Raw genomic sequence first — 27,304 nt, forward strand, 5'->3', positions numbered from 1 at the left:
GGGCAGCTGAATTAGATGTCTGACTTCCTAGATCATTTCCAAATAGGAGTCTAAGCCACCCCCTTCCCATTGTCAGGACGCCCACTGAAGATGACGAGCACGTACTGTCATGTTGTAACAACTGAAACCTTACCCCATGTCACTCAGCCAAGCATCAATGTCACTTAACCCTGGAGTTGTGCAACAATGAAAAGTCAAAGAAGCCAATGAGTTCATCCTCTGATCCCAAACCCTTGTTTTTCTCATTTTCCTTTTACGTGTGATTTTAAAACATTTTCCAGATCCACCAAAAACCAGCTTAATATGTAGACAGTTCAGGTGGCGACTGCTTTGCAAACTAATGCAGTTAAGTGACACAACTGTAAGTCACGAAAGATTATTTAGGTCATTAGAATCATAAAGGTTTGTCTGCAAGTAATAATGATGCTGTGCAACAAACCCAAAGGTATGATTCCTGCAATTCTGGACACCCGAGGTCCATCTAGAAAATGTATGGGCTCAAATTCTCTGTGGTTGCAGGTACTGATGGGGACAAATGTTTAAAGAGACGCTAATATGAGGTCATCTTTTGTAACTTTCAGCAACAAGTTCTACGATAGGAGATAAGAAGTGAAATGAGTAACAATTTCAAGCAAAAGAAAATAAACATTTTCTTCTTCCCGAGTCAAAATTTTGTCATCACACTTTCAAAAATCTGCTACGGCTATCTTTATTAACTGAGTAATCCCACTTTGAGCCAGGGGGAGTAGCTATTATAATCTCTGAAAATAAACTGTCTCTCTGTGAGGGATGAACTGTCTGCTGTGAAGAATGAACAAAAGCCACCGCTTCTTGAGAGAAAGGACAGCACCCAACAGCCTTCCACAGTTCCATGGCCACTGGCTTCCTTACATGCATCTGGATGTGTGACCCAAAAGCTTAATTTGTGTCCCCCTGCACATGAAAATGCTGCACAGACAGGTAGGACCCTAACACCAAAATGAGTCATAACCTTTACTAAGGAAACACAACTTGACCCACACAACTGCTCTGCAATGCTGTGCTATGAATCAGACCAGGTAACCTGTGGATCGCTCCCAACACACCTCCATTTATGTAACAGTTTATAAAACAGTTCTCAAAAAGGGTGTTCAAGAAACCTGTATGAAAAGCATCCACGGGGCAGCCCGGGTGGCTCAGCGGTTTAGTGCCTGCTTTCGGTCCAGGGCGGGATCCTGGAGACCAGGGATCGAGTCCCACATCGGGCTCCCTGCATGGAGCCTGCTTCTCTCTCTGCTTGTGTCTCTGCCTCTCTCTCTCTGTCTCATGAATAAATAAATAAAACCTTAAAAAAAAAAAAAAAAGAAAAGAAAAGAAAAGCATCCAGGGGGGATGCCTGGGTGGCTCAGAGGTTGAGCATCTGCCTTTGGCTCAGGGCGTAATCCTGGAGTCCGAGAATTGAATCCCACATCAGGCTCCCTGCATGGAGCCTACTTCTTCCCTCTGCCTGTGCTTCTGCCTCTCTCTCTCTGTGTCTCTCGTGAATAAATAATAAATATTTAAAAAAAAAGAAAAGAAAAGAAAAGAAAAGAAAAGAAAAGAAAAGAAAAGAAAAGAAAAGAAAAGAAAAGAAAAGAAAAGCATCCGGGGTGCCTGGGTGGTTCATTCAGTTAAGCGTCTGCCTTTGGTTCAAGTGATGATCTCAGGGTCCTGGGATCAACCCCACATCAGGCTCCCTGCTCAGCAGGGAGTCAGCTTCTCCCTCCCCATGCTCATCTGCTCCCCCTCTCTCTCCCTCTCACAAATAAAATCTTTAATAAAAAAAAAAAATGAGAAGCATCCAAATCCATGAAAATGTGGTTAATGACCCACATGTAAACATGTAAGTAAATAGTAAAGGAGAAGATCACTCCAGCCCAATGGTATTAAGCTTTGGGAAACTCACTCCATCTGTTTCTAAGTGACATTTTTTAAATGGAACTCTATTAGAACTTTATTGAAAGGTTCCCAAAACTAAAACCACAATAAAAAAAAAATGTATTTTTATGTACCCTACACTTTGTCCCATATGATGTGATAGAAATATTGATCCCTGTGTTAAAATTTGAAAATTAAATTTGAAAATTTGAGCTCTAGAAGCAGTCTGGTCCCACAGAATGCTCAGAGATCATCACACCCAATAGACAAAAGAGACTGTTAGTTAACTGGCCCGACCTCTGCCGGCTGCATATGAACAGAGTATTGGTGAGCACAATAACTATCAGATCAATACAGAAGCTCCCAAACGGTAAAATACAGGACTTAAACTTGGTTATTATTATTATTATTGCTTGGAAACCAGCAATAAGTAACACTTAACCTAATGCTATTTTTTTTTAAAAAAAAACAAAGGTTCCCACATTTCCATTTCGCACTGGGCCCTGTAAACGATGTAGCTGCTTTGGTCCTGATTTGATGATTCGAACCCTGAATCCAGGGAGGCCTGAAGCCAGTATAAATCTTAGGATGTCCAGCTATTTGGCAATAAACAGCCTCTTTCCCTTTAGCCACTCTGTGTATCTTTCACTTAGAGCCATAGGGTCCTGCCTCAATGATCTCCTATCTACCATGTCTCCTGTCACATCCTACAGACACCCACCACACCACTCGGCTCGGGCTGCCTCTACACTAGCCTCCAGTCAACCTGTTGCCTCTCTAACACCATCCTAAAAGCCTCAGCTGATCCTCTGCCCTGGCTGCTGAGAGTCTGGATTTCCCTCAGAAATACAGATGAATTAATTGACTCCATTGTCCCTGTTTACAAAACTCACCTAATTAGCCCAACAGGGTCAGAAAGATGGCTAAGATTCACTCATTAATTAATTTAAAAAGTATTTCTTGAGTGCCTACCATGTACTAGGCAGAGGAGATTAAAAAAAAAAAAAGAACCTTTTGCACCTGCAACTAATAGTAGAAAACACCCTCAGAAAGCCTTAAATTAGCTGTGGCCTTCCTTCAGAAACAGGTGGAGAAGCTTAAAGGTGTGAGGAGGAGAAAAGAAACCAATCAGAAGGTAGGTATGGGAGGGCTGGAAAAGAGAACACCTAGGTTTTCCCTGAGATTTCCAGAGAAGAAACAAGAAGTGTCCCTGGAGGGTGATACAGTGCACCACTCACCCCTGAGTGTCCCTGTGTCTACCCCACAATATCTCCCGACCCATCTGCAGGACCCCTGCCACCCCATGGGGGCCTGGAACCTAAGAGAGAAAGAGGGGTTCCCTGGGGCATTAGACCACGAACAAGAATGCCAGCTCCTACAAAAGTTCTTCATGTTTCTGGGAACAACTACACATGTATGCTTAAAAGAAAGAAGTCTTGCTCCACTCCATGAGGATGGAAGGACATGTAACCCTATAATCCCAGGGAAAACCTGAAGCGTACTTCCCATAGAAACATCTCTAGGTAGGTTGCCTCTAAACTAGGCTGAGCACCATCCTTGGTCTTTAGACTGAATTCCTCCCGGTGAAGCACTGGAATGCAGAGATGAAGAGGAGCTGGATCTGGCTTTGAGACCTGCTGCAAGAATTTAACCCTTCTAAACCTGTGTTCTCATCTATAGAATTGAGGTGCCAAATGGTAGCTCATCATTAGCTTGTTGCGAGGATTACTTGAAGTAATCCATGAAGAAGTCAGCCTTGTGAGGCATATCCAGGCTTCAGTAAGTACAAGGCCCTGTGTCACCTGGGAATGGAAGACCCGCACTCAAACCACCAATTTATAAAGATCCTTTGGGGACACCATTTGTAGAAAAGCAGGGCTACTCTGAGGTCCAGCTGAAAACAGCTTTGTTTTTATTTTTTTACTTTTTTAAAGATTTATTTATTCATGAGAGACACAGAAAGAGAGAAAGGCAAAGACACAGGCAGAGAGAGAAGCAGACTCCATGCAGGGAGCTTGATGGGGGACTTGATCCTGGGTCTCCAGGATCACACCCTGGGCCAAAGGCAGGCACTAAACCGCTGAGCCACCCAGGGATCCCCAACAGCTTTGTTTTTAATATTAATACTATATCAATGCAGTTTAGCAACATTAAAGTGAGATACCTTCTCCAAAATACATGACTAATTATAGTCAATATTTACATTTCTTTCAAGTAAGTTTAAGATGTGCCTTACACATTATTATCAAACCCTATGGAATACTAGGCAGACTCTTTTAAAGCCCTTTCTGTAAAGAGAGGCCATCCAAGTCCACAGAGCCTGGGAAGTCACTGGCCCTTACCACCCTCCTACAAAATGGAAGGCTCCGAAAACATGACAACATGCCCACAGAAGAAGACCCTTCTGTCCTCCCATTCTGGCCCCACATTTCCACAGGTCAGGCCCACAGCGACAGGTGAAGCTGAGCCACGTGCCAGAGTCTGCTCTCTTGTTCCAAAAAAACCATCAAGAGAAGATTCCACATGATCACAACATCAGATGGCCCTTCAAAGCCATGTTTTCTACTACCAAGCTGAGCGATGAGAAATGTCAGGAGAGATGAAAGGAGAAAGTGACAAAACAAGAGACTTGACCAAAACCACTTGTAGTATATCAGCATAGTGAGATGATCGTTAGCAGCAGCAGCACAGAAGCAGACAGTACTATGTCTGTCCAGGTACACAGGACACAAGATGCACACCAGTTCCCTTTGGACTGCCATGTTTAGGACCTCATGGCTATGTGTGGGGCCACCCTGTCACTGACACCACCCTGTAACATGGTTAGGTACTTGCTGTAAATGGCATCCTTGCTGAGGGTCCCTGATGGACCTCCCTTGAGCACCCTCAACTAAAGGTTAAAAATACAACATTCATTACCCTCAGATCCTTAATATGAGAAAACACCATAAAACAAATGTCTTAGAAGAAAATTATTCAGGACTATGTTTACAATCTGGCTTTATGATCCAATGATTCAATTTAGGACTTCAATTAAGGGGAAGAATAATCAGAGGATGCCTCAGAGCCTTTATGATTAGTAATTTTATTGTTCTTAAAAGTTAATGTTGTCTACTTTGGCCATAAGAGCTCACCACTTTAACCCATGACTGTACCTTATTATTCTACTACAATGGTATTCTTCTATCCTCAATAAAGACTTGTGGTTAAAGCAAATCCAAGCCCTTCAAACTGTAACTGAAGAGCATCTTTTCTAACCACACTATAACATCAGCACCACCCATTACCTGAATGGCCTTCCCATGAGATTTCCTCTATCCTCAAAACCCATTTCAAACAATTCCTACTCTAATTTTTCCCCAAGGGAGAGCAATGTCCGTCCCTTGAAACCCAACTACTTCAAACTGGGAGCTACCTGAAGATACAACCACGTTTTGTTCATATTTTGTATTTCCAGGGCTGGGAAAGGGGCTAGCACATAGAATCGGCTCATTAGGTGCTTATTGGCTGGATGGATGAGGCTCCAGTCTGAGACACTCTTCTGGAACCTATACATTCTTCCTTGTATTAGTTTCCTCTTACTAAGAAGTAATCACCATCTTCATGGCCTAAAACAATACACATTTATTATCTCAGATTCTAGGAGACGGTAGTCTGGGCACAGAATAAGTGAGTCCTTTGCTTCAGGGTCTCAAGGGGTTACAATCAAGGTGTCGGCTGGGCTGCAGTCTCATCTGAGGCTCAACTGAGTAAGACTCTACTTCCAAGATCATCTAGGTTGTTGGAAGAATTCATCTCCTTGTGGCTGGAGGATTGAGGGCTCCAGCTTCATCCTGCCTACCAGTGAGACACTGCCTGCAGTTTCCTGCCACGTGGCTCTCTCTACAGGCAAGCCACAAGCACAAGTCAGCTTACTTTTTCCAAGCCAGCAAGAAGTCTCTCACTCCAGTCAGCCAAAAAGGAGTCCTATACAACATAACATAACCAAGGAGGTGACATCCCATCACCTTTGCCAAATTCTACTGACTAGAAGCAAGTTATAGGTTCTGCCCACACTCGAGGGGAGGCAATTATACAGAGGTGCATCTGCCATAGTCCTAGGGCTGTGGTCATCCTGGCCTTCCACTGGCTGTGAGCTCCACAGAGCAGTGTCCTCACTGTATTCTTAGCCCCTGGCACACTGCCTTCTACAAAGCAGGCACTTCAGACAAAGTTAGTGAGTTGAAATGAAAGGTTGAGGCAGAGGTAAGAAATAGACTTCAAAGGACATATAGAGAGAGATAAATCAGTTATAGAAACATTAGCAGTTGTTTAAAACAAAAAAGAGATTATCCACACAGAGACCAAAAGTGTGAGAATTAAGGATTTTTAGGAGTGCCTGGGTGGCTCGGTTAGTTAAGCGGCTGCCTTCAATTCAGGTCATGATCCCAGAGTCCTGGGATCGAGCCCCATGTTGGGCTCCCTACTCAGTGGGGAGTCTGCTCCTCCCTCTCTGCTCCTCCCCCTGCTTCTCCCCTTGCTCATGCTCTCTCTCTCTCTCACTCCCTCAAATAAGTTAATAAATAAAATCTTTTTTAAAAAAAAAGAACTAAAGATTTTTAAAATCCAGCAATTCCTCAAATTTGTTTTTTTCAAAAATCTGAATACTATTTTCTAAGATTGTGGCCTTGTCTACAGGATAAACATTTGGGTGTATTATCAAAAGTAACATGTAGAAAATTTGCTCACACTGGGAAAAGAAAATAAAATATTTACTTTTAACCAAGTAGAACTATTACCACAAAAACTGATAATTTAACTAGAAGCCTTGCCCTGCCCCCCAAATCTTTCTACTTGGAAAGAAAATAGATATTTTTAGACCTAATTTTTCTTCAATATCCAGGTAAAGTATCTTTGCATTCATTTATTTTGCAGAAAGGAGATACATAATGGGGGGGGGGGGAGGGACTCCCTATTTCACAGGACAAGCAAAGCAACTCCTTCTTCAGCTCTTTCTACAAAGGTTCCCAGTCTCATAACAGGCAATTCCTTTCCTAAAAACACACTAATAAAAGTGTAGATCATTGCTGAAATTCTTCACTGGGCTGTTTCCAAACATCTGATGCATTCCTTCAGCAACGTGCAGGCCTGAATCAGCAGGACCCCAAGGAATGGCCAAGCAACACCGCCTCATCCCTTCTCCGTCTCAACTTCCTCATCCTCATATGAGAAAGCTTTGTCCCTGCCAATGCTGAGGGCATGTTCTGGACAAGAGCTTGGTCTTCATTTCACTTCTGAAGTATTTTGGAAACCAGTAATGGCACCTTCCTCCAAAACAAAATGTCACATTCACTCCTGTTACTTTTATTAATTTTGTAATACCTTTCTCCTCCCTTCCTGGCCCTTAACATCTTTCATTCCAGTATACTCACTTTAAACCTGGCATCCTCAGGCCTCAGTGTGGCTCAGCTGCTCAGCGCTTATGAAAACCAGGGTCACGGGGTCACCCCTGAGGGTTCCAGTTTGGTAAGGCTGGTGGGAGGGGGGCCACAACCTGCTTCTGCTATGCATCCCATGGGGGACTACAATGCACAAGGGAGCCAAGCAGCATACCTTGCTACACGCAGCTAGGAAGAATACGAAGAAGTATGATTTAAGCATTTTCCATATTAAAGAACAGAAGAGAACTAGAAAGTCCTGAAGGTACAAAACTCACATTCCCCGAATGGCAAAATGGCAGCCCAGGGCCCCTCCGTGAGCGTGCAAATAGAATGTGTGGTGACGTGTGTGGCTCAGATTACCAGGTGGCCCACCTGAGACTAGGGAACTGCTCCATGCCCGGGAAGGAGGAAAAGACAAGCTTCTAGTCCCCAAGGCCTGGAACCAAAGGGAACCAATTTCCCTGAACCCCTCCTCTGTCTACACATGATGAAAAAGAGGAGGAGCTGGGTGTAGCTAGAGCAGTGGTCCTCAAACCACAGCTGCGACAGCACTGCCTAGAAGGCCCATTAAAACAGAGTGCTGGGGTCATGATCTCGAGGTCCTGGGATCCGGCCCTGAGTTGTCAGGCTTCCTGCCCAGTGGGGGTCTGCTTCTCCTTCTCCCTCTCCCTCTGTCCCTTACCCCCAATCACGTTCTCTCTTGTTCTCTTCTGTCTGAAATAAATAAAATCTTTAAAACACACACAGAGTGCTGGGCCCCATGCCTAGTTTCTGATTCAGCAGGTCTAAGACAGGGACTGAGAATCTGCATTTCCAGCAAGTCCCCAAATGCTGCTGCTGCCCCTGATTTAGGGACCATACTTTGAGAACCACTAGGTTTGTGAAGTGCCAGTCAAGCAGTCTATACTTTTGGACAGAATGGGGCAATTTTACCAAAGAAAGAGCCTTGAAGGCTCAAAACTCAGCGTTAAAAATGGTTACGCAGGAAGATTTGCTGTAATATACATTCTCTCATGCTTAATAACATAATCTCAGTAGCCACTGATTTAAATGAATTTCAGCTGGTCTTGCCCTCAGAAACAAATGCGACTTGTAATGCTTATTAATCAAGAAACCTTACTGAGGGTCTATTGTGCACACAGAACTGCTATGTAGTCCAACTTCCTAATGGATAAAAAGTAAAACAAAAACAGGGTCCCTGCCTTTAATTTATTTATCGTCTGTATTATTTCACCTCCAATTACTAAGAAGTTTTGGACTAACTTAACATAACCATTCACTATCACAGTAAAGAAAGAAAGAAACAGCTCTCTCGAAAGGATTCTTGTCTTTCCTTACCCTCTACTTTAAGGAAGACACAGCAAGTCACTTGACGATGGGAAGGAGGGGATAAAAGTGGGGAGTTAGGTATTTTTGTTTATTTTCAAACCAACTTCCAGCCTATTCCCCAGAGACCATAAACCTTCAGTAAATGGCACCATCAACATAAAAACATGAGACACAGACCTGTAATCCTCAAACACCCACTGTAATACGTTAAGACTTCTATTTTTCCAGACAAGAAAATATACCAACACGATAGAAAAAAAAATTCACAAACTGAAAACTTTTCACAAATAGCCAGAAAAGCCTTATTAATATCACCACATGTTTTCAGAGCTCTTTTGTGAAACATTTTCACAAACCCCATTTTACTTGCTATTTTCTACAAAACGGGGGGTGTGTAGCCAACGGGTGCTATGAACCCCATTTAGAAACAGAATAAAATTGCCCAGGGACAGTGAGTGACCACCCAAAAGGCCCAGCAGAGGTAGCCTTTGCACCGACCTCAGGTTTGCCTCACAATTTGTGAAATTTAGATGGGTGGGGGAGTCCTGTATTGTAGAAAACCTCAGAACAGCATTCAAGTGTATTCCAAAAATTTTATATTCTGCATCTAACACATCCTAACTGCTCTCTGAATTTTCCATGGTGGCTAGATTGGGATTCTTAGCTTTTGTTCTTAAAGGATATAACATCTTATTTTTTATTTAGAACCATATGCAGATCCCCACTAATTTCCTTTTAACATAGCAGTGACCAGAGACTTTATTTTTTTTTTTAAACCCTCAAACTTTCATCCTAAATGTTGGCCAGTGGCTCTGGTGAAAGTGTCACCTTTTGTCTGTCAGAGCTCAGCAGAGGCCTGAGGCTGCCATTAGCATAGGGCCAGTCTGGTGATCTGGGCACAATGCAGGTGGTCAGGCTATGATAATAATTTGTGTTGCTGGCTTTGGGTACTTCACTGTTCTATATGCAGTTTTTGTCATCAATTAAAAAAAATAGCATCAGTAAAAAAAAAATGAGCTTTCAATTTAAAGCATTCTTTGTCCATACCTTCAAAGAAGTGCTGTAAAAAAATCAGATCCTGTCTTGTGTTTTATTTCTTAACAGTAAAATCCACTTGCATTTACAAGTCCCCTGTGTTATTTATGGCCTTACGCAGCCTACAAGACCTAATAGGGATCCAGATCTAGCTCCAGATCACTCTGGCCCTCACTGTGACAACCCAGCAAACCCACTTCTAGGTCCCTGCACTGGGCCAGATATATTCCCTACCAGGGCCTTTGTACTAGCTGTTCTCACCTCTGCACAACTATCTCCTCTGTAAAGGTTCTCTCTTAATTCATCACCAAAATACAGCCAGCATCTATTTCTCCCCTATGAAGAACTGATCCCATCAGTTCAGTAAAGTGGACCACGTCAATTCCAGATGAACAACACCTTCCTCAAATTCATCTTCCCACCCACCAACCAAACTCATCTTTTCCTCCGGTCCAGCAGAACCAACAGTGCATATTCAAAAACCAACCCATCCATCTCCTAATTTACAAAACACGACATTTCGCAAACTGTTTACTTACGTCTGTGCCAACAATATTACTCAAATGCGGTGCAGTGAAAGAGCCACAGGGAATAGAGAAGCTGGCCAAGAGCAGTATTCAGGGATCTAAGATTACAGGGAAAATCATACAACATTCATTTTACTTGGTCCCAAATCTCTATCAGATGATGTTGAACAGAAAGATTCTAAAATTGGCAGGGAGAAAGGAAAAGTTGTCTTAAAGTTTGGGCCATGCCAGGGCAGCCTTCAGAAAGAAAGCTGAAGGAAACAGAATAAGGTGGTGTGCCCTTGAAAAGCTGTCATAATAAGCAGTGTCTGTAGGGCAAGGATAAGCACGAGGGGAAAGAACACCAAATGGAAAGGATTGCTAAAAAGGTGAGAGTACACAAAGAAAGGAAGGAGAATTCTCTAGATAGCATTTAGAGGACAGTATTTTCAACACAACATCAGAGATGCTGGTTCAGTTCATCTCTATTCAATTCGGCTAGCATCTGTACTGTGGCAAGGAAGGGAGCCTGGGTGCTTAACACAACACAGAGTAAATCCTGCTCCACACGGATGGGGAGAGAGATGCCTCTCCCACGCCAGGTCCACCTACACCCAAAGTCAAGAAAGAGTGAAATCACAGTGCTCTGGGAGAGGGAAGGAGGGAGCCATGGTGTTCACCAGGGGACCTGAAAAACAGAGACAGGGGTGTGTAAAAGGCTGGGGCGCTCAGGAGGGGGCAGGCCTAAGCAGAATGGAAGCCCCTGAGAACTTGAATACGGTTGGACAGGAATCCTGTTCTGCATGCACTTTTTATATATTACTTCATGTGGTTCCCCAACAAGCTTCTGAATGGTGAGTCAGACCATTATTGTATCTGTAACCTAGCCGTCCCCCCCTCATCTCCCCAGTCTCACAGTGAGGAGGTGTTAACATCCAGACAGGAGCCCTGTATCCTCCAAAGAATGAACTTTTTTTTTTTTTTTTAAGAGAGGGATGGGGGAAAGAAGCAAAGGGAGAGGGAGAGCGAGAATTTTAGCAGGCTCCCCACTCAGTGTGGAACCCAACATGGGCTCAATCCCATGACCCTGAGATCATGACCTGAGCCAAAATCAAGAGTCAGATGCTCATCCGACTGAGCCATCCAGGTGCCCCCAAAGACTGAACTTCTTTTTTTTATTTTTTTAATTTTTTATTTTTTTAAATTTTTATTTATTTATGATAGTCACACAGAGAGAGAGAGGCAGAGACACAGACAGAGGGAGAAGCAGGCTCCATGCACCGGGAGCCCGACGTGGGATTCGATCCCGGGTCTCCAGGATCGCGCCCTGGGCCAAAGGCAGGCGCCAAACCGCTCGCTGCGCCACCCAGGGATCCCCAAAGACTGAACTTCTAACCACTGACCTACACTGCCTTCTAGCTTAGGACAAGAAAATATAGAGCCACTAAGGGGAGAAAGAAGAGGAAGGCAAGAAAGGCACAGGGGAGACCAGTAACAGGCAGCATTTCCTTCTTGCAGCCACACTGTGTTAGGCGCACAGATTCCTGGCTACCAAGGCACTGTGCCTACATGAAATGTTCAATCCTTAATAAGTAAAGCAAATTAATTGGTACACATGAGCATATACAAATACTTTCAGCTCTGATGTGTTTTTCCATAAGTACCGAAACACCTAATTTGTGTTACTTTCATATACTTTTTTCTCTCTACTAACAAGATAGGAAACATTAGTAAAACATGCATTTAGAACAAGATAAGACCATAGTCTCTTCCTTATCTATAAATCATTGTGTTTAAATATCACATCATGGAGTCTTTAAAAATATGACCCTGATGAGTAGCTACTGGATGCATTTTCTATGTTTTTATGTATTTAAAATATTTTATAATTAAAAATTGAATATTTTCAATTTCAATTGGGGAAAAAACACCCAATGAGTTCCAATGTGTTTTAAACCTTTTTTAGAAACACTTTAAGTACACCTATTATTTACAAGTTTGCATATTTCCAACTCTTATAACAATGTATATATATTTATCAAACTTCCAACTAACTAATGAAAAAAACTGGATGAAATAACCCCATATGCAGCAGACTCTGTATGTACTATTCAAAATTAACCTAATCCAATATTCAGAGGGCTTTTGCCTTGAGAAATTTCTAAATTGTTAAGTGCTGGGCTTGGTCTTTAAAGTCCTACACAAAGAATCACAAATAATGCCCAGAAGAGGGTTCCTTCTGGACAACTGCTTCTCAAAATCTGGACTTCCTTCATCAGCATCATTTGCGGTGCTTGTTAAAAACCCAAGAGATGTTGATTCAATAAAGCAGTTTAACAAATTCCTCTTGGGATGAGTTGCACATTGACATTTAGGAGCCATCAATCTTGAATTTTTTTCACTAACGTTTTTTTAAAGATCTATTTATTGGGATCCCTGGGTGGCTCAACAGTTGAGCATCTGCCTTCAGTTCAGAGCATAATCCCAGAGTTCCAGGATCGAGTCCCACGTCGGGCTCCCTGCATGGAGCCTGCTTCTCCCTCTGTCTGTGTCTCTGTCTTCTGTGTCTCTCATGAATAAATAGAATCTTTAAAAAACAAAACAAAAATCTATTTATTTATTTGAAAGAGCAGGAGAGGCAGAGGGAGAAAGAGACAGAATCTCAAGCAGACTCCACACTGAGCATGGAACCCAACACGGGCTTGATCTAAGCACCCTGAGACCATGACTTGAGCCAGAATCAAGAGTAGGACACTTAACCACTGTGCCATCCAGGCACCCAGATCTAGAATCTTTTAAAAAAGACCACATAGAATGGCCAGTCATAAACAAAATCAACAGTGGCCAGTTCCTTACCTCTCCCACTCCCTGGCACAGCCAGAGCTCCTGCATTAAGAAGACTAGAGAGATCCACAGTCACAGATGCATGGGAGAGGCCCAACTCCGCTTCTGCCCACCCATCCTTGCATCTTTGGGTCATTGCTAAGGATACCCCAAGTCCCTAGGTAGGGGTGGCCCAACTCTTGAGAAGCCCCCCTCTCAAGCCCATGTGCCCAGCATCTTCAGCCTTACTTTATGAGTTGAGTATATCCTCCCAACCCTCCCACCCAAAAAATGTGTTGGAGTCTTGACCCAGTACCTGAGTACATGACCTTATTTGGACCCCACTTGGAGTCTGAGTCTTTACAGAGGTAATCCAGTTTAAATGAGGTCATTAGGGGAGGCTGGGTGCCCTGACAAAAAGGGGGAATTTGACACAAAGACAGAAGGACCATGATATAAAGGGACACCGGGAGAAGAAGGCCTTCTAGAAGTCAAGGAGAGAGGTCTGGAACAGACCTTCCCTCATAGCCCCTGAAGGAACCAACCCTATCCACAACTTGATTTTGGATTTCCAGTCTCCAGAACTCTGTGACAAGAAAGTTCTGTTGTTCTAAGCCACCAGTTCATGGTACCTTGTTATGGCAGCCCGAGCAAAGTGACTTGAGGCAGTACAAGCCAATCCCTCTGCAGGCTGTCAGGAGGGGTCACAGCACCGATGTCCAGGCATCCCAGACCCGTAGAAAGAACAAGGGATCAGGAACCGCAAGATCTGGGGGGGGGGGGTGTCCAAGCAGTGCCCCCTCACCCCCGGCCTGTAAAACGCGTAGTAAATCATGCCTGCCTCTCCCACCCGCAGAGTGTGTGAAGATCAAGAAAATGCTCCCCGCCTGCAAGAAAGCACTATGCAGGTTGTCCTCATCGCTCAGCAGCTCTTCCGCGTAGGCTCCGATCCTGGTCAGCACTGGAGTGGCGACACAGCCCCAGCACTCCAACTCCCCCTGTTAATCACTAGGAAGGACTTGGAAACAAAATCTGCATTTCAGGAAAATTCAGTTCGAGCTCCCAAACATGTTTGAGTATGTTTGGAATATCCAAGACAACAAATAACAGCGTCAGAGACAGCAAACTCTCGAGGCTGCCAAAGGTCCTTTCAACAAGTCAGGCTTCCTAAGGGCCAAGGGTTCACCGGGCAGAGAAGCACTTCAATAAACCAGGCCAGGCAGGAGCAGGCGGTGTGTCCAGGCCAGGCCATGGGCCGGAGGAGGGCTGCACAATGAAGGTTTAAGTACTATCACAACAGAGAATTTATGGTTTCTCAATGTTTGTTTTAACTAGTGTTGAGAACACATATTTGACCCAGTGTGAACTTGACCTCCAGGTCCCTCTCCCTTTGCCAGGCTGTCTGTGCCACATGACAAGATTTTCCAGCCGACCCTTCCACCCCTGCTCCCAGCAGCTGCCATGGTAAACCTCACTGCAGATCTATTGGCAAAGCAGCTGTCAATGGCCATAGCAGGCATACGAAAAATGTGTAATCATTCTGGGCCTGACTCCCAAGCTTGGCTAGCCAAAAGGGAAGGGAGACAGCCTGAAAAGTCCTCTTGGTCATCTGAACTCCAGCCACATCACTCCCTCCTGGATGATGCCATCTACTGCATCCCTGAACACCAAGGGTATATATGTAGCTGTCTCCTCTGCATCTAATTACGGAACATTTCTACGTTTGGTGGTAGTGTTTTGGGGTTGTTTTTTTTTCCAAAGCAGTGTGGGCTGAATGCCAATGGAAAAGCAATGGAATATCGATTTTTCTGTTTCTTGCTAAGGAGAGAACAAGTCATTTGATGTGCCATGAGTTAAGTGAGTAAAAACAGACCCTGTACTCCCTACAGCTGGCTGCATTTCTCCTCTATTCATAGAACCTGGCACATGGTAAAAGCTAAACAGATATCCGTTAAATAAATGAAAGAACCATCCATGCATTTATGGAGAGCCTGCAATGTGCCAGGCACCCGCGCAGGACTCTTACCTGCCATCTCTCCTCTTCCGTCCTCCTCACTCTGCCAACCTGGCCTCACCCTCATCTCGCCTTTACTCTTTTATGTCATCTGCTCCCAATCCAGCCTCCTCTTTCAAGCTGAGCCCACTGGCTGTGTCTCTCTCTAGGCTGCACTTACCCCACAGGGGCGGGGGGGGGCCGGAGCAGCAGAGGGGGTGGGCAGTGTGGACACAGAGCGAAGAACCAATAAGGCGCAGATTCAGTATGGACAGAGGAAAAACAGGCAAAAATGAAGAAAGGCACAAATGGGGCACATTAGGGATTTAATGCCCCAAGTGGAAGACAAAGTCTCAAAGCTACAAAGACTCTCCTATAAATGTCTTGTCTTTGGAAAGAGAAAAAAATGCGGTGCCATTACTTTTGCCCAAAACAGATGATTGCCATCAACAGTCCCTCAGTATTAATAACTAAAATGACATATCTCGCACTAACCTCTTAGCTTCTAGAGATCCACACACAAAGGATGTCTAGTAGAGCAGCATTAGCATGCAACTGGGCATCCCTACAGAGACTAGATGACTGGAGCGCCTAAGACCACCTCTGTGGAGACACACACACATTCCCCGCCACGGTGTGGGTCTGTGCCTGCCTGTTTCCCATCTGATCTGCAATGCAAGGCTCCCTTAATCTTTAGTCTTCAGAAGCATTTGCCTGTGGCACAATATTTAAATTAAGTTTCACTAAAAACAACAGAGTCTGGCTCCAAGAGCATCTTATTTTTCTTCACTGAAGTAAGCAAATGGAACAACATAAATACGACCCATCTCTCACAGAAACATTTTTTGCATCAATTGGACAGGACCTATATAAACTGAAATTATTCAGCTAACCCCTTTCAATTATCCTCAAAATAGAATGACAATTAGGAGGCACCCTGGGTGGTACGTTTAAATGCGCATTCACATTTTATGATGACTAGGAAGGAGGGAACTTCCGAGGTTTTGTATTAAGTATAAAAAAGCATACCCAAGCGCAATTGTTCAATTCAGCAAAATAAGGAAATGAGACACCAATTTCAAATCAATTTCTTTTACAATCCAAAGTTCACTGGTACTTACTGACACAGTTACCGTCACAAAAACGGTGTCAGGATTTTTTTCAATTTAATTTACATATACTTTAGGAGAGTATTTCTCCCTCTGAACAGCAAGCTTTATCCAAAAAGAACTAGAGACACACAAATAGTCTAATATTTAGTAATTTTAAAGTTCTACTAAAATGAATCATTCAGAACAAACTGCTTTCTTTTTTCTTGGAAATCGAAGCCAAGACAGCATGGGAGTGACTGGCCTTTTCATTTATTCTCTGCCTCTCCCCCCCACCCCAATAATCTCTATTAAGGAATAATTGACAAATAAAAATTGTATATACTTACGATATATGATGTTTTGATATACACATACACTGTGAAATAATCACCACAATCAAGCTAATTAACATACCTATCACCTTATATAGTTAACATTATTTAGGGAGTAGAACACTTTAAGATCTATTCTCTGAGCAAATTTCAAGTAGACAACCTCGCATTGTTAACTATAGTCACACTGCTGTACATTTGATCCCCAGAACTTACTCATCTTGTGTGATGAAACTTTGTACCCCTTGACCATCATCTCCCCATTACCCCACCCCCCAACCCTAAACTACTTCAAAGCTATAATACAAAAAGCGATCCATATCAATATTACTTAAAAAGAAGACGATGATGACACCAGCTGGGGAGACACGCATAGGAAAGAAAAGAAAACCAAGTAATAAAGAAATGAGTCGAGATTTGCTTGGCTTGATCCAATAATAAACTAGGAATCTTTCTGGTCTCATCAAGGCTTTTTTATACCCTTTCTTTTTCATCTTGATACCTGGAATGATCCAACAAAGGGAGCGAGGTTTATCACAATCATTTCTGGATGAGAAGATACAGGGTCAGAAAGGTTGAGTGAATTCCTCAAGGCCACACAGCTAGCAAAGGCTCCGGGATCTGAACTCAGGGCCAAGGGCTCTTCTAGTAGCACACTGCTGGGCCGTGGACACCAGTTTCACAGCATGAGTTATAACCCCGTCATCCCATCCAAAAGCAGACGCTCCTTCATCTCTCTGGCTCTCCCACATATACAAAACAAGTCTCCCATTGAAACATGACTACCTAGTAACTATATTACTTTAGGTTGGGCACTGGCCTACCCCAGCATCACTTTTAAAATTATGCCTGAAAGGAGTTGGGTTGTAAGTTTCTACCACTTGGGCCTGAATTAATTTGTCAGATTGGGCAGCAGAGGAAGGCCAATTTTCTGAATGCTAAAAATCATCAAAAAAGCAAGTGATGTTGCATGGCTTAGACCCTGTGCTGTCCAAGGGCTAACTTCTAGGAATCAGAAAGAGAACATGAACCAAAGGCCAGAGATATTTCTTGTAGGTATTGTGAGACTAAATCAGTGTAGCAACTTCCTCTGAGACCCTGCAAGTGCCTGTTCCCCCAGAGCCTTCTGCAGCTTCTCTCTTTCTGGATCACCAAAGGACAAACCTGGTCAAACCTAGGCACCACTATGCCCTTGACTTCCTCACCTGGAGAAGCAGGAACCCATGAAGTGGTGCCTCAAGATCCAGCTGCTCTCCTTTCTAAGGCATCTTTGGGTCTTCTGAAACATCTTTGGATCCTCAAATCTTCAGACAGCCTTTTTCAGAGAAGGCACTCAACTGCACCATTTGCCAAGTAAATGTCTCCAAGTCTTGATGCATTCTAACAGGCATCAAAGAAGAGAACCCACCCACTGTCTCTAACACCCTGCTCTGTATCTCCAGCCTTCACACAGCGGCATCCCACTGCAATGGTGCCTTTATGGGTGGGTTAGCTCCATGTTCTAGGGAAACTACAGCATGGCAGGTTTTGAGCAGGAGATACTGAAGGGGAAAGGGTGTGTAATTCGACCTGATTTCATCATAAATTCAGGAAAATGCTGGTCCACTATTGTCAAGTATAATCTAAGAAGAAGTGAAAAATTATGACAGTCTAAATGCCTACAACCCTAAGCATTTCTGATCTAGTGGTTTGAGTTCCATAATCAGGAGGCTGACAGTGAATTCGTATCTGCCATTACTCCTTGACCACAGTTAAATCATAACCCATCCAGACACTCCTTTCTACAAAACCCAGGCCACTATGCTAAAGCCCTCCTGTTTCTTTCAAGGAGTGAAGGTTTTTTTTTTTTTTTAACAAGTAGTTCACCAGAATGACTGTACTAGAAATTTTTGCCATTATTTTAAAATCCAAACTATATTTTAAATATATTTAAAATATTAAATCAATATTTAAAAACCCAAACTACATACAAGACAAATTGCTAAATGTGTGACTTAGTATGCTGAATACCAATAAACACCTCAATTTTGGATTCTGATTCACGATATTTATGGCTCAAGCTCCACACAAAGAAGACCTAAGAATGCTGAACTTTGAGTGAAAGATTTTTTTAATTTCCAATTAGCGACAAAGTCAACTTGTCCAGAGGAGGCTCAAAACACGTTTTAACTAAATCCTTCACTTTACAATAATCAGGGAAAAGTTTTCTGGTGTTCTCAAACCTTTATGTCCCGATACACATTCTTCTAAAATGCTGCTAAGATGTGTACAAATTGGAGAAGCACTGAAGGAAACCCCACTTGTAAGTTTTGAAGAACATGAAGTGCTCACCTCCTGGGAAATAATCAGGCCCCAAGGATGGAGGATTCTTGTGGCTGTGTTCAGAAAGCTTTAAAAACTGCTGATATTTTATTTCAGGACAGGGCCACCTACTACCCATTCCCCTCCCGCCATCAACTTAAAAGTTTTGCATTTGTCAATATCTGTGTTTGAGTTCACTGTACTGGTTTGGCATAGGGTACATTCTCCAATGGGAAGTTTCTCCAGGTGTGACAATGGCTCATACTGGGTTGGGGGCAGGGAAACCCCTGAATGCATGGCACGGTTCTGTACAATAAATTGCTGTCCTGATACCATCATCACTGTGACCCAACCCTCCACGGCTGGTAATGAAGGCTGTCGATAACGGGGTACACTGCATTGCAGACATTAATTTCCCCAGGACAGCATTAGCCCCTTCATGGGACTCCCGTGAAGCCCCCCTCCCCCATGTGGACAGTCCCACTATTGCCCACCGTGCAGGGCCACAGTGAACATGGAAACTTACGTTTGGTGCACCTCTGGGAGCCGGGGGCCTTACTCCAGCCATGGCAGCACTGGCCTCCACAGACATTAACCCTAAAACAAAGCAAGACCTCTGAGTCCAGCAGTAGCAACCTTCTGTCCCAGAAAGCCCAATTTCTGAGGGTCCCTGCAAGCCAGGCTCCCGTTTCCACATTCCTCTGGCTTCCAGAGAGTGCCAAGCCATACAGAGGATGCCCGAGCCGAAGCTGCCCGGGGAAGAAGGATAAAGGCCAGGTATGGGGGAAAGCCCGGAGAACCAAAACGCCTGCATAACCTAGAGCTACACAGGAGGGAAGAAGCAGGTCCACAGAAGTGATTTTCGTAACGACCCCCCCCCCCCACGCGCCCCAGGTGGAGCCTAGTGTCCTCTGCACGTTATCTCACCCACCGTTTAAACCGAATCAGAGTTTGGGACAGAAGTGTCCAAACGGGTGAGATCACAGTGCCTGGAACCATCCATGAAGAAAAGAACCAAAGAGGCAACGAAACAAGTTATTCGCCCCCCTGCCCGCAACCTGGGATGGATGGGGAGGAGGGCAGGAAGGATGTTTCTGAGCGCCCAGCGACAGGAGCTTCCCAACCGAAACTTCTGCCAAAGCGGAGACGCCCCCGGCCCCCGGCCCCCGGCCCGGGCCCCCGCCCCGGGGAAGCAGCCCCCGCAGGTGCACGGAAGCTCCAGCCCAGCGTCTCTGGGATGCTGAGCGGTTCTAGGGCACCGACCACGGGCTGATCGCTACAGCCAGCCCTCCCAAAACTTTTTTTTTTTTTCCTCCCCCACTAGCTAGGAAAAAAAAAAAAAATTATGACCGAGTTGCAGAGTTTAATTGATGCTGAGGGAGTGAGCTGCAGTGACTTCATGCGTCCGCCCATCTGCTAGGAGCGGCCGGGGTCGCGCTCAGGAGGTTACGCCCCAGGCAGAAATGCCTTTTGTGTTTACCCGCAGCGGAGAGACAATGCGCTGGGGCTCGTCCTGCGGCCCCCGGCGGCCCGCACCCGGCGCTCCCGGCCCGGCCCGGCCCGGCCCGGCCCGGCGCGGCGCGGCGCGGGGAGGGGGGGGAGGGGGGCGCCCGCCGCCCGGCTCCGAGGGGCCCCGAGCCCGCGGGGGGCTGCGCGCGGGGGCGGGGGTGCGCTTACCCCTGCAGCTGCGGCTTCTGCGGACCCTGCAGCCGCGAGCCCCCGCCGCCCCGGCTCTCGGGCTGCGCTGCTGCGCGCACGGCTTGCCGGCCCTGCTGGGCGCGCGGGGCGGCCGCCGGGGGACCGCCGGGCCGGGGGGCGCGCTGCCCGCCGGGGGCCCCGGGCCGCGCCGGCTCGCGCGGCGGCTCGCGCGGCGGCTCCTGCGGCGGGGGCGGCGGCGGGGGCGGCCGGAGCCCCTGCAGGGCGGCGCCGCCGGGCGGGCTGGTGCGGCGCGTCCGCTCCGAGGGCGCCCCCGGGGAGGCGCGGCTGTACCTGGCGTCGAGCGCGACGTTGAAGGTCCGCGGGCGCGGGCGCGGGCGCGGGCGCGGGGGCGGGGGCCCGAGGGGCAAGGCGGCCGCCGCCAGCCCGGGGCCCGGGCGCACCACGTACGTGATCCTCCGCACCCGGCCGTGGGCCGACGACGCGAGCAGCCCTGCCCAGAGCAGCAGCCCCCACCTGAGCCAGGGCCCCGCCATCGCGGGCCGAGCGGCGCCCCCGGCGCCCGCCCCCGGCCGTGCGGCTCGCCCGGTGCGGCTGCCCGAGCGCGCGGAGGCGGGACGAGGCGGCCCGGGTCGCAGGAGAGGAAGTGGTGCGGGCGGCCGAGCGGCCCCAGACCCCAGCCGAAAGCGGCGGGGAGGAGGGGGCGGGCGGGGGTGGGGAGCGGAGGGGAGGGGCGGGGCGGGGCGGGGGAGCGGGCGGTGCAAGGTGAGGTCGGGGGCGCGGGGCGCGGGGCGCGGGGCGCGGGGCAGAGCGGGCGAGGGCGGGCGAGGGCGGGCGTGAGCGCGCGGGACGCTCGGAGGCAGCCCCGGCTGCAAACTCTTTAAAAAGTTGCTCTCGCCGTGGAGCCGAGGGTCAGGTCTGAACAGCCAATCTCCGGCAGACGTGACGTCAGGCAGTAAGTCCTAATTGGGGAAAGCGTGAGATGAGCCCGAGGACGCGCCGCCACCCTCCACATCCACATAGATGGTCCCTGTCCCCGGCCCCCGGCCCCGCGTCCCGGGAGGCACCAAGGGAAAGGGCTCGGCGAGAGCCGCTGCCCGCCCTCCGCTCCCAGGAGCCCCACGGGCTTCGCTCGATACCGTTTGGAAGGGCCTTTTCTTATCCGTGTTTGTTCGGGTACGACGCTAGGTGTTGGATTAAGATACCAGACCGGGCCCCAGCAGCGCCTGCTCCGGATGCCGAGCTGCCCACCGCAGGGCGTCTAGATGGTTCCCCCTGAGGCTGAAAGCCCCGCGGGGCTGCGTCTCGGGCTGCAGCCTCTGGTACCCGGCTCGCTCCTAGCTTGGCGCGGACGGGAGTGCAGGGTGGGCAGCAGGGGGCGCCCGCCTGGACCGGGAAAGCCCAGGCCAGAGTTGACCCCCAGAGCAGCCTTGCTTTTGGAGAAAAGGCCTCCGGGATAGGCATACAGACTTTAGGATCCGTGACAACCCCGAGCCATTTAGTATTCCAAAAAAACGAACAAACAAAAACAAACCAAAAAAAGCTCAGTTCCTTGGGCCCCCCGACCTTCCCCTCCCATCTGAAAGGGAAGGATCACTCACTCATTTGGGGAGAAATGACCCAAAATCACATTAGGGAAGATGCAGGATGTCCTGGGGATAGTCCCTGGAGTTCATTGGGCTCTTTGGGGAAAACTGTGAAATCCTGTACTCTAGCATTTGAATTTAAAACAACGTCTGCAGCAGAGTGCGCAATTTTATTATATGAACGCAATAGAAAACCCATAGTCATAGCAGTCCAGTTTTGTTTTGTTTTTTAACTAAAAATGATACTTGGTTTCCAAGGCTTTGGTTGTTCTCGGTCATATTTATTTGTGGCTAATGTTTTTCTTCTGTTGTCTGCTGGCATTGGCTAGTGGACAACTGGTAGCAGGTGATGATGGTTTAAAACGAGTTAATGGAAAATAATTTAAAGTTGAAGCCAATTCATTAATCTCTTCTGTACCTTGGAGAAAGACCTCCAATATTTGATTTGGCAGGAGAGGGCCTCACTCAGTACATCTGCCTGAGCACCAGTTTCATGGGAGAACACACTGAGAGCCGCTGCCATAGCTTAAATAGCACTGGGCTGGAGGGAGACACCACAATTCAGTCCTAACCCTGTGGATAATTAGCCAAAAGACCACGGGCAGTTCACCTCTCATCCCTGAACCTCCACTTCCTCCTCCATAACAGAATAGTTGGATTAAAAGTACCTTCCAGCACTAACTGTCTGTGGCTCTAAGAACATCCGGGGTCCCTGTGGACAGGATCAGTGAGGTCATTCAAGGTCAGTCTCTGAGCTAAGCCAAAGAGAACTAGCTGAGACGATTGAGGAAGGAGGGTGGGTCAAGAAACTGCCTCCCAGCATTGGGTTCTTTAAAAAACACAATAGGAGCTAGGAAATATCCACCCAGTGCCTACACAGGCAAGCGCAGAGGCTGACCCTCTGCACATACAGTGTCCCAAGGCACAACCCCTTTGTCTTGGAGAAACTTCCCATCTGGTTAGGGAGACAAGATGTAAATGAATGAAAGCTTAAAAAAAAAAAAAAAAGTAACAGCTGAATTAAGCAACACTTAGATAATAAAGCCCTCACAAGGCACAATCTGATTTGTGCAAGGCCAGTGTCACAGCAGCACCCATAATTCTTTGTCGTCTCATGGAAAATTCACATTATAGAGGGAAAATATTTACTACTTGGAGTGAAAATCAGCCTACAGAGATTTTTACCTCACAAGTAGGGATTATATAGCAGGAGTTGAAATGGATGGGAGGGAAGAGGTGTCCAAGCACTAACTCCATTCTGAAGAGGCAGGCCAGAGGAGGAGAGGCATCAGGCAGGAAAAGCTCAGGAAACAGTGAAGGACAGCATCCCCAGAGAACCAGATTTTAGTCGGCTGTGTTGGGTACACTGTTTTTGTGGGCCACTCACGGGACCCAGACAGCTGAGCCAGTTTCTGTCACTAAGAGGCAGCTGCCTGTAGAGGGCAGAGCCTGGACAGGGAGCCAGAGCCCCGGGCTCTCTCCCTGCTAGTTTGCTTTCCCGCCAGGAACTTGAGCAAGTCATTTCACCTCTCTGCACCTGTTTCCAGGGGGCCTTGGGGTCAACCTGAAGTCCTCACATTTGGGGAAAGCAGTCACCTTGACCATGCCCTGTGGCTCTACAGAAACATGTTCTCTAACGTCCAAAGGATACAACGCGGTCTTCCTTTCTCTTGACCCAAAGCAACCAACAGGCGGATATTTCAACTGATCTTCAGCCTGATTACAAACTGCTTTATGACAGATTTGGATATATCATAGATCAACTCTGAAACATAACCACAGAAAGAATCTCCTGTGTGATTGTGGGTCTCCTCCCTAAAGGACTCACATCCGTGATGGTGTACATGTGTGTATATGCAACCATTAATATGCTAATATATGCATAAGTAAGCACGCTAGTCAGGAAACACCAGTAAAGTCATAGTGTTCCACATCAGGCTCTTGCTGTCTACATAACTAGCAAGATGATCCTTGAAAAATATGCGGTGCACCCTATGTACCGTCAGATGAGATGATTACTCATCTAAACACTCCACTCACTCTTCTTCTGAAAGTGAAAGCCCAGTTGCTGTCAGGCATGAGGACCAGCCTTTGCCAATTGTAGACCTAGTTTAATGTCATGGTTTCTGGACCCATGCCCCCTAGGTTTCAAGGTCCATTTATATTGGCAGTACACAACTTCCTGGTTCAAAAAAAAAAAGTCTTTAAAGATCTCATAAAACTTCTTGGACTTTAGACGATTTTTACAAAACAATACTCTGATGAGCTAAGTGTAAATGAATCAGAAAAGAGGATTATGTTTCCCATAAAAACTCATGGGTGTGAGGATTAGGGGAAGAAGGGAAGGCTGGCAAATGCCAAACTCTTTAAAGCACTTTGAAACCATTAGTCAAACGCAAAATGTAGCCAGGTCCCCTCATCCTTACATTTTATGAGTTTTGTAATTGAAAATCTTTTCCTACATTTAGGATCAACTACAAATCAAATTTAGTGGCTGCCTGTGATCAGAACAGCTTCCACCCATGTTTTCTTCCAGCCAAGACTTCATGGAGCCCCTTTTAGCCCTCTTCTCATTGCATCAAGAAATTCTTAAAAAGAGAAGAGGAAAGAGAGCAACAAGGAAGTCAGTGGGTCACAGATAAAAGGAAGAGAAAGGAGGAAAGAGCAAGCAGGAGAGAGACTGAGGAATGGAGAAGTGAGAGAGCTCAGGAAACAGGAGAGAAGGAGCGAGAAGACGGGACATAGTGGAGGAGGGACGAGCAGAAGTGGCCAGAGGAAAGGACGGATGAGGAATGAATGGAGAGGATGGAGGAGAAATCAATGAATGGGGAAGGGAATACATAGAGCAGTGAGAGGAGGGGGAAAAGGAAAAAATTACAAGGAACATGTAAGGTCACGAAGAATTATACCCAGAACCTGTGGGCTAGTTTTCTCAGGCTGCTCACTGGGACCCTGGCAGCCGAACATTCGCCTGTTCTGATCTAAACATCGGTTTGTCCAGGTTTGGACTAGAAGTAAACCTGCAACCCCACAAGGTGCTGGCAGGCTGTGGCTGGTTGGCTGCCTACCCCTCACGTGAGATAGGAGGATCCCGAAGCCCCAAGTCCTCCCACCGCAGGAGGTGGCCAAGGACCGCAGCTTCAGCTCAGATGTCCACAAGTGGGTCCTTCATTTGCTGTCTCCCTTGTTCCTTCAACCATTTCATCCAAAAGCAGGAGTGAGGAAGATTAGAAATATGTGACCTCCTCCACATTTAACTCCGCTTCCAGGAAAAGTCACATGCAGCTTTACAAATGAAGAGTTACAGCAGAGGTCCATCTGATGAAGATGTCAGTGTGTCTGCCAGCTGTGTGAGCAACATGGAGGCGGGCCTGATTTGCAGAGAAAGATGAGACACCCCTGGAATTGAGCAACAAGTAGAATCGAGGTTTATCCCAGTGCTTCCCCTCCCTTTAACGCTTCAGGTTTGAAAGTTAAGCATCTTGAGTTGTCACTCAATAAACACTGATTGAACAGCCCTGGGGCCCTGAGCTAGCCTGTGTGGCCCCTTACAGCAAAGCCAAAGCAGACTTCCAGTTCAGATGGAGACATTAAAATAATGCCTAGTTGGATTGCAGCCCAGAGATGCCCCTGGGCCAGCAAGTGCCTTTGTGCCTGGCCATGGCAAGACAGACCCTGTCCACATGGAGCGTGAGTCTAATGGGGTCAGGCCCGAGATAAATAATTACATGGGTGGCGAGTACTGATAAAGGACGGTCAGAGTGAAAAACGAGACCCCTAAGAGGAAACCAGGTCAGGGGCATGGGCTGCCTTCCTCCAAATTTAGAGGAGCCAAGCAATAAAAGTAAACTCACTAAAAGTACATTTTTGTGTGCCCTAAATTTCCCTAATTATTCTAGTCCCCTTCTCACTCGTCTATCAAATTAAGGACGAGTCAGGCAGCCTGGGGATGGGGGGGACTCAGAGGTTTAGCACCGCCTTCAGCCCAAGGTGTGATCCTGGAGACCCAGGATTGAGTGAGCCTGCTTCTCCCTCTGCCTCTCTCTCTCTCTCTCATTAATAAATAAATCAAATATTTTAAAATTTTAAGGACAAGTATCATCACACAATGGCAGCTTCTGAAGACAATGAAATGCCTCACTACATCTAACTGAAACCTGTCTGTTCATGTAGCTTTCACTAAAGTTCTTCATACCCATTCATTCAGAGCTCTTGAACATAAAACATGAGGCTACATAACAATTGGGGAGGTATCAATACAATTGTACACTTGTCATTCACACTTTCCCAACCTCACTGGGCCACCAGCAGGTCAACATTTAAGGGAGCCCAACTGAATTCTATTCTTTGTCTCAATGAGTTTGAATCTTGGAAGACACTTGGGTGTAGGTATACGTTGAGCTGTGGGGCACTTCTACAAAGCAATCTATGAAACATTTGCCTTTTAATCACAAATAGGTTTCCAATTACTTGCATTGCCCTTTGGTATCTCAGTTTTAAACACTCCTTTGACCTTCCCTTCAGTCAAGGAATATTCCTAGTTTCCCTGCTTAGATTTACATTCCAAAGATGCCCAGACACCTGCAAGATTGGCGGAATGCCAGGTGGGCAAACAGAGTAATGTTCTCTCTGCTCAGATACAACTATTTATAAATTGTGATCCAATTTTAAAGGGAACCTTCCTGCTTGACGTAAGCTTCAGCACTTCCCAGGTTGCTAAGTTGCTGGAATTGCTTCTCAATCTCAACTTCAGGACATTATTAATTATTACTCCTCTTGCCTATTTAGAATTTTCACCCAGTGACACATGACACTGCCTGAATTTAACAATTGATCCTAATTTTTTTCCATAATATTCTCTCTGCTTCCCATATAGTGAATAAAGCAACTGAGAAAAAAGAAGAAAGTGAGAGAAGTTACTATACCACCTCTACATACCAATCAATTCCTAGCCAGTCTTTCTGTTTCCTGAGATCCAAGGTCCTTCATAGGTTGCCTCCTTCTCACTTTTTCAACCTCATCTTGGGCTACTCCCCTAAATGAACCTTGTGTTCCAACTACGTTTATCTACCTGTATTTCTTCTTTCTCTTTAAAAAAGAAGAAAGAAGAAAGAAAAAAAAAGAGAAAGAGAAAGAGAAAGAGAAAGGAAAGGAAAGGAAAGAAAGGAAGGAAAGGAAGGAAGGAAGGAAGGAAGGAAGGAAGGAAGGAAGGAAGGAAGGAAGGAAGAAAGAAAAGAAAGAAAGAAGAAAGAAAGAAAGAAAGAAAGAAGAAAGAAAGAAAGAAGAAAGAAAGAAAGAAAGAAAGAAAGAAAGAAAGAAAGAAAGAAAGAAAGAAA

The 27,304-nt window shown here is 46.2% G+C and overlaps 1 protein-coding gene and 1 long non-coding RNA gene across 10 annotated transcripts in view; one reads left to right on the forward strand and one right to left on the reverse strand.

Annotated features, from left to right (window-relative positions):
* The window catches only part of LTBP1 (latent transforming growth factor beta binding protein 1), a 392,695-nt gene extending 371,762 nt beyond the window's left edge, over positions 1–20,933 (reverse strand). For 5 of the 9 annotated variants that reach the window (XM_077843641.1, XM_077843639.1, XM_077843642.1 and 2 more), the window contains exons 1-2: positions 20,404–20,933; positions 19,253–19,323 (exon numbers count right to left, since the gene is read on the reverse strand). In XM_077843641.1, coding sequence (XP_077699767.1) covers positions 19,253–19,323; positions 20,404–20,918 — 586 coding nt within the window. In that variant the 5' untranslated portion in view covers positions 20,919–20,933. The remainder of the gene's footprint in view (positions 1–19,252; positions 19,324–20,403) is intronic. The other 4 variants (XM_077843646.1, XM_077843644.1, XM_077843645.1 and 1 more) reach the window with 1 other exon arrangement.
* A 269-nt stretch (positions 20,934–21,202) lies between these two features.
* Positions 21,203–27,104, forward strand: LOC144281003 (uncharacterized). The gene is made up of 2 exons (XR_013349470.1): positions 21,203–21,337; positions 26,845–27,104. It is a non-coding gene; the product is annotated as an uncharacterized LOC144281003 (long non-coding RNA).
* The last annotated feature ends 200 nt before the right edge of the window (positions 27,105–27,304 follow it).

Source organism: Canis aureus, chromosome 12, assembly GCF_053574225.1.
Source record: "Canis aureus isolate CA01 chromosome 12, VMU_Caureus_v.1.0, whole genome shotgun sequence".
Lineage (NCBI taxonomy): Eukaryota > Metazoa > Chordata > Mammalia > Carnivora > Canidae > Canis > Canis aureus.